Raw genomic sequence first — 14,142 nt, forward strand, 5'->3', positions numbered from 1 at the left:
TCTATTTCATATTCTGCACCTGCTTGTGCAGTGCAATCTAATAGTCCTTCGGCAGAAATCTGCCCTTTAACTTGGCCACCATCCTTGACCAGGTTTTAATTGGCAACTTGTTCAATCTTTTCCTCTCGTTCTGGACACTATCCCACCACAGGGCTGTGTGTCCCTTCAATTTCGTCGCAGTGAACCTAACTCTACGGTCTTCACTGACTTCCTCGCACTCGAAATACTTATCCATCTCACTGATCCAATCCAATAAAACTTCGATAGACAGGCTGCCATCATAGGTTGGGAGTTCTGGCTTGGGTTTACTGCTTGCCACTAAAACAGATCTCAACAATCTCACTTCTGGGCTCTCACCTTCTGGTCCATCTGCTGCTGCTTCAGTTTCCTCTTCGCTGTCATCACCTATCTCTGGGTCTCTTCTTCTCCCTGCCTCCAAACGGGCAGCAAGAATTCGAATCTCCTCTCTTAGTCCTTCCTCCGCCAACCTTCGAACACCTCTACCACGACCTCGCCTTCCTCTTTCCATGTCTTCAATCAATTTAACCTGCTTTGATACCACTTTGATGGGACCAGCCCAACACTTTTATAAACGATTGTTATGGGAATGATTTTGTAATGTTTATTTGGTTGATTTAAATCATAGGGTGGTGATTACACGTGGATTAAATGCACATCGGATATTTTGGGTTTTGATTTATGTGGCATTCAATTAAGCAATAATGAAAGGTACTTGCCTTGGAGTGTGTATTTCTTGCTGAACCCTATGCTTGTTCCCTTTGTTCATTGGTCTTTTCGGTCATTTGTTGTTTCTCGTCGAGGGTTTATTCCACAGTGCTCTGCAAGGTCTTGGTGGGTAGCTATGCTGCAAGTCCTAAGCAGGCTTCTGGTTGCTCTTTGCTATGAATGTGTTGGTCTTTAATCCCTGGTTCGTTGACAGTTGTGGCTCATCCTGTGGTTGCCTGGGTAAGACCTCCGTTGTGTTTCGATTTCTTTCTGTTGTGGGTTCTACAGGCCGCCGTATGTCAACTCATGCACTGGTATAGCTCATTCCGGTTAGCAACTCAATATTTGCTTGCTTCCGGGTTCGGCTCGATGGCTTTCTTTCGTCTCCGGCTTAACACACAGGTAATTTCTCTTTCTCTGTTTCAACTTATGGGTTTCCTTCCATAGTTCCTGACCTGGATTGCTCCTTGATCTCCACAGTCAGTCGGCGCTGTTGGTGGGATGCCTGTCTTTGGCCTCACTGCAAACTCTCAGGTAATTGTTTGCAATTTCAACGTTTTGGTTTTTCCTTTCCAGCTCTATACTTCCACTTCTGCTGCAATGTATCTGCTAACACCTGTGTATCATGGCTGTGTAGGTGTTAAGGGTTTGTTGTTGGAGGGTTTGGCCATACATGTCTTGGTTTTGTCCGATAGGCTCTGCCTCTTTGAACTTATTTTAGTCTTCGTTTTGGGTCTTTAACTCCGTCTTCGAGTTGGATGGGTTTGTCACCCCGTTACTTGTCAAATGGCTCACTGTGAGCGATGCTCGACGGCTCTGGAATTCTGGGCTTCCACTGTGTCTTGACTGCAACCTTCTATTTGTAACTGCAAATTCGTTCTAAACCCTCACCTAGGGTTTTGTCATTCTAGGGTCTATGTATCTATGTGTATGAATATTGTGGTTGAAACCCTCACCTAGGGTTTATAGCTCATGGTTTGAGCATTCACAGCTTTGTTTTTACAGTTCTGTTATGTAATTATAATACGCTGGACTTTGCAATTTTTGGAAGGAAATTCTTTAGGGAGATGTAATAATATTAAGTTTGTTTTACCTGAATTTCGTTCGTTGTTTGTTTACTCCGAATTCGTAGCCAGAACTGCTGTTATGCACCTTCAGTTTGCTTGAGATATAATGTATAGCTCTACACGAACCTTGTAACTATGCTGGCAATTTTATATGGCTGTCAATTGAAATGTATTTGTGGAAACTCTCGCTCGGCCTGTAGGTGTTTGGCCTGTACTAAACCCTGGTTGTACCACTCCTGTTCTATTTTCGTTGTTTGCTTCGAACGAATTACAAACCCTCGTACTGTGTTTGCTCTTTGGCCTCGCTATGTGAACTGGTTCTTTCTCTCTGGAAACATAAAGAAGAATTTATTTTCAAGAATCTGTATATGGTTAGTTGTATGCTTAGATAATCATTAAACGGAAAACATAAATTACAGTAGACATACAGATGGACAGAACTTTGATTTCTCTGTTGTTATTTTTATTTGAGTGCGAGAGATATTGAACTGAACCCCTACATGATTTTGTCCTGTTACATTTATAGCTTCCCTGTTCCAGTTAATGAAACTGTACAGTTGCTTTTCAATTACAGACTTTTACAGTTATTTGGTTACTATTCATTCGTTCTATCTCATGACAAGATTTTCCCTTAAAATACATTTGTCTTTTTCTTTATAAAATAATAGGACAATCATTAATCCCTGACTTGTTAACAACAGACAAACAAATGACCCTAACTGATCAACTACCCTTAGCTAAGTTGGAAATTAAAATAAGAATAAAAGTCATACCTACTATTCTGTCAACCAACATAAAGACTAATAAAAGTAAATTCAACTTTTCTTTTTGACCTGGCAAAGACCGACACCCGGTCATGGTGCCTAAGTTGGATGCTCCTGCATCACTACAAAAAATACTCAATTTTTAGTGGAAGTGTGAATTTGTTTATATTAATTTTATTATATTTTTTGCTACCACTGTTTGATGTCTTTCAGCAACAAAGGTTAGCAAAAAGTTCTATTCTACGAATTGTAAATAGTCTAACAAGAATATTATTATGATTTATAACAAAACTCAATGATTGGCACACATTCATTTATCTACTTATAAATATGTAGAAAAATAATAGAAATTAAAGACAAAAAAATATAAGCCAATATATTGTGTAATATGCTTCAAATTACCCAAAAAAATAATTTATTAAAGTGTCACCTGTGAGAAGCTCTGAATGAACTATGGTTTTGGGGACCTATTTCTTGGGTGGGTTTGTAGGCAATCTTAATGGCAGTCACTGGTTCACTCTCTCTCCAAGAAGCAAGTGATCCAAGAACTGAAAAAATAGAGCATTTTTAATGTAGAAGACTCAAAAAATTTAAAATCATAAATTTGGAAATGAAAATAAATCATAAGAAATAACAAGAAAAATTATTTATTTATAATCAATTGCTAATTAGATTTATCTTAAATACAAATTTACTTATATTAAAAATATTTTAAATAAATAAAAAATTAATATATTGTATATATTTTAAACATGAATTAATTTAAATTTTTCCTTATGAAAAAATAAAATATAAATAATTATTATTTATAATATTTTATAAAATAAATAAATTTTTATTGATAATTTATTAATAAAAATAAAATAATAACTAATGTAAATATGACTAATTGCAAAGTAATAGTTATATATTTTTATATTTTTTTTTTATTTTATGTAATAGACTTTTTACAAAATCAAATATATTATAGGATCTCTTCTTCAATTTTCAACTGTGATGAAATATGGTACGGAAAAATTTCACCATGATATTTTCAAACTTTTTAAATTTAACAGCTCAATGTGAGAGAAGGAAGAAGCAAATTTATTTTGGATTCTAAATAGTTTCTAATTATATATAACAACATTCTATTATATACATTTTAATAGAAATCAACTAATTTCCATCATAACTACTAATTAGATTTATCTTAAATACAAATTTACTTATATTAAAATATTTTAAATAAATAAAAAATAAATATATTATATATATTTTAAACATAAATTAATTTAAATTTTTCACTATGAAAAAATAAAATATAAATAATTATTATTTATAATATTTTATAAAATAAATAAATTTTTATTGATAATTTATTAATAAAAATAAAATAATAACCAATGTAAATATGACGAATTGCAAAGTAATAGTTATATATATTTTTATGTAATAGACTTTTTACGAAATCAAATATATTATAGGATCTCATCTTCAATTTTCAACTATGAAATATGGTGCTTATATTAAAAATATTTTAAATAAATAAAAAATTGATATATTATATATATTTTAAACATAAATTAAGTTAAATTTTTCACTATGAAAAAATAAAATAGAAATAATTATTATTTATAATATTTTATAAAATAAATAAATTTTTATTGATAATTTATTAATAAAAATAAAATAATAACTGATATAAATATGATGAATTGCAAAGTAATAATTATATATTTTATTTATGTACTAGACTTTTTACAAAATAAAATATATTATAGGATCTCATCTTCAATTTTCAACTTGATGAAATATGGTACGGAGAAAATTTACCGTGATATTTTCAAACTTTTTAAATTTAATAGTTCAATGTGAGAGAAGGAAGAAGCAAATTTATTTTGGATTTTAAATAATTTGTGATTATATATAACAACATTTTATTATATATATTTTAATGGAAATCAATTAATTTCCATCATAACTAAATCTTATCTCCTTTATAATGTAGTACGATTTGAGCCGATTTGAATCTTCTTATTATTTAAAGATTTCATTCTAAATTACTGCAAAAATATGTACATCATATTTGGACATGCTTCATGTAATATAAAATAAGAATCCAAAAAGTAAAATGAAATTTCTTCTGCAAGAGAAACCCTGTCGAGCTCTTAGACAAACAAGAAAGAACTCCTAAACTTGTGTCCAACACTCTAACCGCAATCAGGAATTTAGCCATGCAGCAAAACCTAAATGTCTGCTATCTTGGGTAAGTCAAGAGCATAAAAGCTATAAACTAGGTTTAAAATTTATGCACCAGATCCATTTGACCGGCCTCCCTGACTCTTATTTTCTTGATATTGATTTAGAGTGAAAGTTTCTAGGTAATTTAAACATAGTTTAATGAAAAAAGAGATTTACATAGACTAGATATAGATTTTATTCCGGAAAAATTATAAATCTAAATTTTAAATTATATATTATATTTATAATTAAATTATATATTATTTTTATAACAATGTTGATTTAAAAGTATTTTTACATTATTTATTATTAAAGGTATGAAAAAATAATTTACTTATTAAATATTTGTTTTTTTTATCATTTAATTTTAATTATAAAATAATATATATATATATATATATATTTTTTATAATTTTATTTATAAAATAAAATATATATATATATATATATATATATATAACATTATTTGAAAAATTTATTATAATATTTTATTTTTATGGAAATTTTATTATAATATTTTTTATATTTTTTTTATTTTTTTCAACATTGTAATTTTAATTAAATCAATATAAATTCAAAAATATTTATATGAAGAAACTTTCGCTAAACTATTAAGATATATAAAAGTGTCAAAAGTGATTCCTCATTAAAATAAGTTTTTAAAGATTCAAAAATAATTATTAAATTTATAAAGATTTTATGCCATAAAAAAATACCACTAACATATATAAATAAATAAATAAACCAAAATTTAGCCACTACAACTATTTTCTTTTAACCAACATTCCAACTTATCAATTTAAATGTCAAAAAATATAAACTACACGAACCACCTTAATTTATTCCAACCCCTCCTTCATATTCCTAAACTTAGCAATAACTTCATATTTCTAAACTTAACCATAACATTTTTACATAGTCTTATAAATTAACATCTCATTAAAAACTAAGAAAGGTAAAGCAATACATGACTTTGGGGCAAGGGAGTTGGTAAGCGAGGACCCTTAGGAACTTATGTGTTCTTATGGATCCCGTGTCGGAGGTCAACCAGGGGGAACTCCCTCATCTTTATCTCTATCTATTTCTTGTTTTCTTATACATTTAAGAGAATATCCGAAAACTGCATTGTATATGTTATATCCCCATTCACACCATATTGTTGAATAAAGTTAACACAATCTCACTTTAATAACCAAACCTAATTCATTTACAATTTTATCTTACTTTATTCTTATATGTTTTTTATGTTTATCCTCTTCCGGTTCTTTTAATGGTCAACGACGTTCGAATTAGACATGTTGTGCATGGGAATCATAGTGCCACACCCTAAATATGTCAATGGCCGTCTAACTATTTACAGGGACATGACATAAATTTGGAACCATAATGCCAGATACTAAATCCGTCCATGGTCGTTAAACTTTTTATACATATATGACATTCACGTGTGATTGGCCCATGACAGTGGTGCCTTGTAGTGATGTTCATGGCACCATGGGATTTACCATATTTGACATATAGAGACCCCACCCTCACATGGTTATCCAATCAAGGGTATGTTGCAGCTGTTCAACCAAGTATTTGATGGAAAGAAATGGATCATGATGAGCGTATTGCATGGGAATGGGAATGGGAAGGAGAATGACAAATTCCTCTGTGTCTCAGCTGTGGAGGCGAATTGCGTTTTTCACCGTGATGGCAATCCTCACAATTTGGGCAAACTACGAAGCTGCTGAGAGAGCACTGGAATACATAGTGGTGGTGGTGAAGACACCAGCTTCCGGCCAAGATGAAGAACGGGTAGTGTTAATGCAAGGGAGGGTTAATGCTCTCACTCTTTTCTTAAAGGACGCCGCCCATTTCGTATACACAATTCTTTATGCAAATCCCCGCTACCCAAGAAAAGATATTCACACTGTAGTGTTATCAATCGATAACAATTACAAAGAGTGTGCAGTGTCTGAAGATAACGTAATACACAATAATAGTGAATATATTGCAAATGCGGTGGAAGAGGATATTAAAGAGTCCCTCTACAGAGAAACGGGTCGTCTATGGCTCTGGAACGGGGGCCAAAAGGCTCCCCTTGGTCTGCTTGAAGGCATGGCTGAATACATAAGATTAGCGGCAGGCTTCAATGTCGCAAATCCATCGGTACCAATAGGCGAACCTAACAATACTGAGGAATGGTGGGATGCAGGAGGGTTGGCAACAGCCAAGTTTTTACAGTATTGTGAAGGTATCAAAAGTGGGTTCGTAGCAGATCTCAATGCCCGAATGGAAAAAGAGTGGAAGATGGATTTGTTAGAGGAGTTGTTGGAGAAGAATGCTACAATGGTGTGGTCAGAATTCAAGAACTTTATGAAAATTAAAATAGCGTTGAAGACTGGCACTGTATATCCAGAGATCCAAACTGTCTCGGTTTGAGGTCATGCCAGTTTGAGGTATAATGCGGTATTGCGGTTCTTAGTTTCGGAAGTATTTTGGAAATAACTTTTACAAGCAACTTATATCGGACTCTAATAGAATGAATGTCGTGCACGTATTTTAATATTTTGATAAGGTTGGCGAGGTAGACATTATTGGATGCTTCCACGCTTCCCAATGTTTGATCTATTTTGATATTATTTTGCCTTGTTTTAATGGAGGCATGCAGGCAAGAACTTGGATGTATTTCGATATTATTTTGTCTCCTTCTAAATCAAAGGATACGGGGCCACAACAAAAACTTTTAAATCAAAGGATGCATATTATATATACGCTTCATGTCAACATTTTTCTATTAGGTTCTATTCCATTTTATTTATTATTTTTATTTATTTTTTAATATTTATTGAACAACCCTTTTCATGAATGATTTCAAGTATGGATTTCAGAGTATTCACGTAGTGTTCCTTACCACCTTTCTCTTCTCTCTTGGCCTTTCGGTATTGACCTACGTTGCGGAAATGGTCTGCTTTAAATTTCGATTTAGCTAATAATTGATTTAGATTTTTATTTTAAGTGTTTAATGACTCAAATCCTTTTTTTTATTTAGAAGTTTATTTAGTCCAATCATTATTAAATTTTTATACTTTTATGGTTCCAAGTGAGATGTCCATTTTTTTTTTGGGACAATATAAGTGCAAGTTATAAATTATATAATATTAGATATATTTTAGGTAAAATATGTATGATATAAGCTATAAAATTTATAGTTTGCAATTTAATCCAATTTCATAGTATGATATTTCTATGCAAATTGTTTTTTCCAAGGTTTATTAATCTAATGTTCATTGAAGCTTTAAGATAATTTTTTTAACTGGTTTTATTGCTTCTCTCTTTCTTGTAAAGTGTATTATATTTCCCTCCCTATTTTCTAATATCTAGTAGGGACACATATAGATTGGCAACAAATACTTAAATAGTTTATTTTCATCTATCATCTCCAAAACCTCTCTATAGGGAACTCTTTTTGTTATCTAGGCTCCAAACTTGAGATCTAGTGTTTGGTCCTAGGGTGTATCCATTAACTTAGTCTCATATGACACCTTAGATAATTAAGGCTCATACCTAAAGGCAAGTTGGATCATATCTAGGGAACTTAATGCAAGTACCTAAAGGCAAGTTGGATCATATCTAGTTGAGTTAATGCTTCTTATATTTGAGATGTTGGTTTGTGATGGTTAAGAAAATCTCTCAAACTCTCCTCCTAAACTAGGAATTAATTAAATATGAGAAACTCTATATATTAGAGTAATTTCTGAATGTAAAATTATGTGTTAATGCATACATACCTTTATGTGCAATTTAATATGTGTTTTCAGTCATTCTTTCTTGGTATCAGAGCGCAAGGTTTAAGTTGTGTTTATTCAAAACTTCGATGAGGTTAGATCGTCATTGCATAGAGAGAAGCTATGTTGAATGAGAGGAGGATCGTTTCTATGTTGGAGCTAGAAGGGATACGTTGATTTGAAGAGTCATTTCCAGCGTGTGAGGTTTGTAGAGTACGTATTCAATAATTATGTGTGTTGCTTCATCTGCAACAAAAGTTCTCTACGTATGAGAAATCCGAATGCTATTTGATGTTGGAAACATACATCCTATGATATTATCACCCTCTAAAACATTAGTAGTGGATTATGTGGATGTCATAAACTGGTTTTTATTTATAGGAGATCGGATCCTCCATTCATGCTTTATTATTTAATTATGTTTATCATTTCAATGATTCTTATATTTAGACTTCCGATTTTTGGACAACAAAAATCATCGACAGAGTGAGAGTTTTGGTTTTTTCATCAAAGGATGGCTCATCGAATGGCAAGTCTTGTGGTGGAGAACCAAAGTAGTTGTTACAGTGAGACAGAATAGATGAGTAAACTGTGTTTTTTTTTTGTCTCAGAGGAGGTCATTTTGCTTGAGACCACTCCAAACAGCAGAAGCATTCAATAATTCATTGACACCATTCAAAAGTTGCAAGATTCCCACGCAAAGTTTGAAGTTTGAAGCCATTGTTTGATGCCCATGCTCCAAGTGTTTCCTGTAAGCACTTATTTTCTTGAATTTTTTTAGTTTTATTGTGCAGTCTGCCATTGAAAAACATTTTCAATTCTAAGGGAGCAATTTAAGGGGTGTATTCTATTTGGTTTTAAAGTTTTCTTCAATCATGGAATTCATGGTTTTAGAGAAATTTAGTGGCCTAAACTTCCCCTCATGGAAAGTAAAAGTTTAGATGCAATTAATGAAGAAACATTTGTGCAGCATAGTGAAGGGTTTAGAAGTGGCACCTACAAATTCCAAATAGTTGCTTGAATGGAAAAGTAGAGATGACAAAGCTAAGTCCATTATAGGACTTGCTCTTTTAGATTCAAAGTTACATCTTCTAGATATCACTAAACCATCGAAGGAAATGTGGGGACACTTGATTGACAATTGTTTCGTGGAAAAGCTACAAATGCAAAATTTTCCATAAAGTTGTAATTATTTAGACTTAAAATGAATGAGGAGACATCTATGTCCAATCATGTAAATAATTTAATGTCTCTTTTAAGACAATTATCTGAAGCAGGTGCTAAGGTGGAAGATGAAGATGAAAAATCCATCTTATTAAATAGTTTACCTTCAAGTTATAGTAATGTTGTCTTCACTTTGAATCAAATGTCTTCATAAAAATTGGATGAGATAATTGCAGCACTTTTGGCAGAGGAAAAAAGACTAAAACCAAAGGATACAGAAGGAAATTCTCAAATATAAAATGCATTGTTTTCAAATACGAGGATGAGAAAGAAAAATGAAAATAAAAGTGAACTTGAATGCTACTATTGCAGGAAAATTGGGCATACAACATGGAATTGTAAAGACCATGCCAACGATCTATTAAAAGGGAAGGTAAAAGAATAAGTGAACATAACCACAAATGAATATTAATTGAATTCTGATGATGAATTCAATGAAGTATTTGAACCTCTCAAACTCTTTTAGAATAGCTACAGTTCAGTGAAAAGGCTCAACATGGATGGTTGTCCAAATAGTATGGAAGTTGTGGATCTAGGGAAGGATCCCTCATTTGTTGAAGACATGGGAGTGGTCTTCTAATGAGGTTATGCAATGTTTTGGGATGGTGTTTAGTAATTAACTTTGGGAGGTCCTTGATTTGGGAGTTCAGGAGTCGAACTCAGGAATCCAACTTGCCAACTACACCTTTACGAGGTTTATGAGGTAACTTGATGGAGCCTATGTTGATCTGCAAGTTGTAAGCCATTTAAAGAATGATTGTGTAATATTTTTTTATGGGTGGTTTCAATAAGTTTATGTAATGTAAGCATTAGGGGTGGAGTTCAGTTAGTGCTTCCTATATTTGAGATGTTGGTTTGTGATGGTTGAGAAATTCTCTCAACCTCTCCTCCTAAACTAGGAATTAATTAGATCCTAGAAACTCTATATATTAGAGTAATTTCTGAATGTAAAATTGTGTGTGTGTTAACACATACATACCTTTGTGTGCAATTTAATATGTGTTTTCAGACATTCTTTCTTTATATATACACTTCTTTTATTTACTAATGATGTCAACATTTTTCTATTACATTCTATTCCATTTTATTTTATTATTTTTATTTATTTTCTAGTATTTATTGAATAACCCTTTTCATGTATGGTTTCAAGTAGGGATTTCAAAGTATTCATGTAGTGTTCCTTACAACCTTTCTCTTCTCTCTTGGCCTTTGGGTATTGAAATACTTTAAGGAAATGGTTTGGGGCTTCAAATCTCGATTTCACCAATAATTGATTTGGATTTTTAGTTTAAGTGTTTAATGACTCAAATATTTTTTGGGTCATTCATTTAGAGGTTTATTTGGTCAAACCATCATTAAACCTTCATACTTTTATGGTTCCAAGTGAGATGTCAATTTTTTGGACAACATAAGTGAAAGTTATAACTCACATAATACAAGACATATTTTACGTAAAATATGTATGGTATAGGCTATAAAACTCATAGTTTACAATCCAATCCATTCTCATAGTATGAATTTCTATGAAAAAAAAAATTCCAAGGTTTATTAACCTAATGTTCATTAAATCCTTAAGGTAATTCTTTTAACTAACTTTATTGCTTCTCTCCTTCTTGTAAATTGTATTTTATTTCCCTCCCTATTTTCCAATATCTACTAGGGACACATATGGATTGCAAACAAACTTAAATAGTTTGTTTGGATCTATCATCTCCTAAACCTCTCTATAGGGAACTCTTTTTGTTATCTGAGCTCCAACCTTGAGACCTAGTGTTTGGTCCTAGGGTGTATCCATTAACTTAGTCCCATCTGATACCTTAGATAATTAATGCTCATACCTAAATGCAAGTTCGATCATATCTAGGGAAGGTGGAGTAACAACCTTTTTAAGGGAATTTTGGGACACCATTGTGTACTTCATTGCTACATTATTTTAAATGGTAGCTTTAGTGCTATATATTGTATTTTATTGGAGATCAAGTACAAGTTCGTTTTACCAGAGTACTTAGCTATGTATGTACATTAATTTGAGAGGAGAAACTTCATCTCGCAAGATTGTCACAACTCTCATATTCACCAAGTAGATGTATCTCCTAGATGTCATTCTTCTAAGTGATTTATTTTCATTTTCCCTCTCTTTTGTTTGCAACACACAGATATTGGTAAGTTAACCTTTGGTTGATTGGGTTTCATTGTTAATTTTTTGTTACATCTAATCATAATCGAATTTCTCTAATTAATATAAAACCCTAGATATCTAATTATGATTAATTCCCTAATTAATTTGTAGGTCTTCCCTCATTCTCCTTAGAACTCATAACTTTCTCTAAAACTAAGGAGTGAATTCACTCTTTCCTTCATCTTTATGGTGCCATGGTGCCTCCTTCTAAGAATAATAGTACAATTTGGTGACTTCACTAGGGATTTTTCTTCAACCCTTCTCTCTCATGTTTAATGGATATATTCTTATTGTTTTTTCTCCTACTCCCTTCATAAGGAGTATGTTGTCCTCTTTCTCTGAGAAAATGAAGGTTCCCTTTCGTCTTCTCCATTCTTCTTATTCAATATTTCCTAAATTAATTGTTACCATGGATTCTACCTATCTTGATTAGAAGATATTTAGGTTAGCATCATTAACATGGTAGTTCATTGTCTACCCATGATTTTGTCACATAGATATATCCATCAATGCACATTAGAGTTACAGAAATATATATCTCCCAATGTCTTATATTTTCATCATACCTTTAATTCATACATCTTACCTTCCTTTCTTAACTTAAGAATCATTTATTTTCCAATATATAGGGAACTCCACCCTCTTGAACCAATAAGTATAACCCTTTATTTGGAACTCTCATAGAACCATCTAGAAACATCCTATTAAAGGCCCCTCTCTTTTCACTTCCTCCCAAAGATAAGCTCCAACTCACTCACCAAGGTCCAAATAAATCTCAAACACCAACTTAAGTGTTATTTTTTCCTTTATATCCTTGTATCTAAGCACCTCTATAGTGGTTCATGAAGCCTTGTCTTATATACATACATATACCTAAGATCCAAACAAGATGGCCATGCACACAACATCAACAAAAAATTTATAGTAAGCCTTTCCACAACTCAACCTAGGGTACATCAACATGCTACCTCAAGGATATTAACATCCTCTAAGGTTTTCCCTACATCTATGTAGTTATTTTGCTTATGATAACCATGTCTGTATCATTGTAAGCTTCTACATATCCCATGGAATCTTCACATGTTTATTTTCAACCCCTAGTAAATCAATCATATGTTTCGAATATTTCCCATGCATGAAATTACACCCCAACATTATCCCAACCATATGGTAAAATATTCACACCAACTACGAAACAAACCCAAATTATTTAGCACCCAAGTATGAACATGTTCAACATCCTCAATTACAGTGATGAAATCAGGAGATAAACCTAGCCAAGAATGGGAGGTGAAGGAGGGGCATCACCTCTTAACAACAACATGCCACCCTATGTTAGTTACCCAGATAAAAACCTAAGAACTAACAATGGAAGAAGGATGTCTTCACTTATGAATTATTAGACTTAAAAAAATTTACATTCTCCTAGCCATATCATGAATAATTTAGCCAACTATGGAATAGCCCAAAAGTACTTGGAACCCAAGTATTTTCAAGTTAAACATTCCTCGCTTACAACTATAACATTGTATAGTATCCTTATCTAAGCATGGAAGGTGAAGGAGGGGAATCACCTCCTAAAAAAAACATGCCCCTCTTTCATAAACCATTGCAATTTCCCACAAAATACCCAAATAAACCTACTTTCATAACAATATGATCCATAAATCCAATAAAACAAATATGAATAAATACTAAAATCTTTACTATGAATGTCAATTCCCTTTAGATAACATATTCTTTATTTATTTATTTATTTTATGCTTAAATGAATAAATTAGTCGAAATATGAGAAATATAGAGTAGAAAGAAATACGCAAATCGTCCATAATAAGTATAAACCCAGTTAAAAGGTCAAGTTAAACTACTCTATTTTATCTACTATGGTCCAAATATGTAGATATAAAAGATGAGGTACTCTTAATGTATTTATATAAGACCTATCTTAATGTATTTATATAAGACCTATCTTAATGTATTTATATAAGATCTATCGCCTAGAAAAATACTAAAAAAATTTAACCCCTTATCTTCTTCTCTCTAATTTCCCACTCCTAATTTATTTTCTCAAATATAAAACAAAATAGAATAGTAAAGAATGGAACCTCTACTCCTTTTAGTAATTAGGTATTTAGCATAGCTTAATAACCAACCACGAATAATATTTGATGCCCTGAACTATCAACTAG

The 14,142-nt window shown here is 32.0% G+C and overlaps 1 protein-coding gene across 1 annotated transcript; it reads left to right on the forward strand.

The window, feature by feature from the left end:
- The first annotated feature begins 6,400 nt into the window (after positions 1-6,400).
- Positions 6,401-7,204, forward strand: LOC149249685 (uncharacterized). The gene has a single exon (XM_089453442.1). It carries the CDS (start codon positions 6,401-6,403, stop codon positions 7,202-7,204), a length of 804 nt encoding a protein of 267 aa, XP_089309568.1.
- The last annotated feature ends 6,938 nt before the right edge of the window (positions 7,205-14,142 follow it).

This window comes from Pinus tabuliformis, chromosome 7 (assembly GCF_031772625.1).
Source record: "Pinus tabuliformis cultivar Carrire ecotype Pingquan chromosome 7, CPIR1, whole genome shotgun sequence".
Classification (NCBI taxonomy): Eukaryota; Viridiplantae; Streptophyta; class Pinopsida; order Pinales; family Pinaceae; genus Pinus; species Pinus tabuliformis.

What these genes read in the sequence shown, in the direction of transcription:
- LOC149249685 (XM_089453442.1), top strand. Translation starts at nt 6,401, where the DNA reads ATGGGAATGGGAAGGAGAATGACAAATTCCTCTGTGTCTCAGCTGTGG.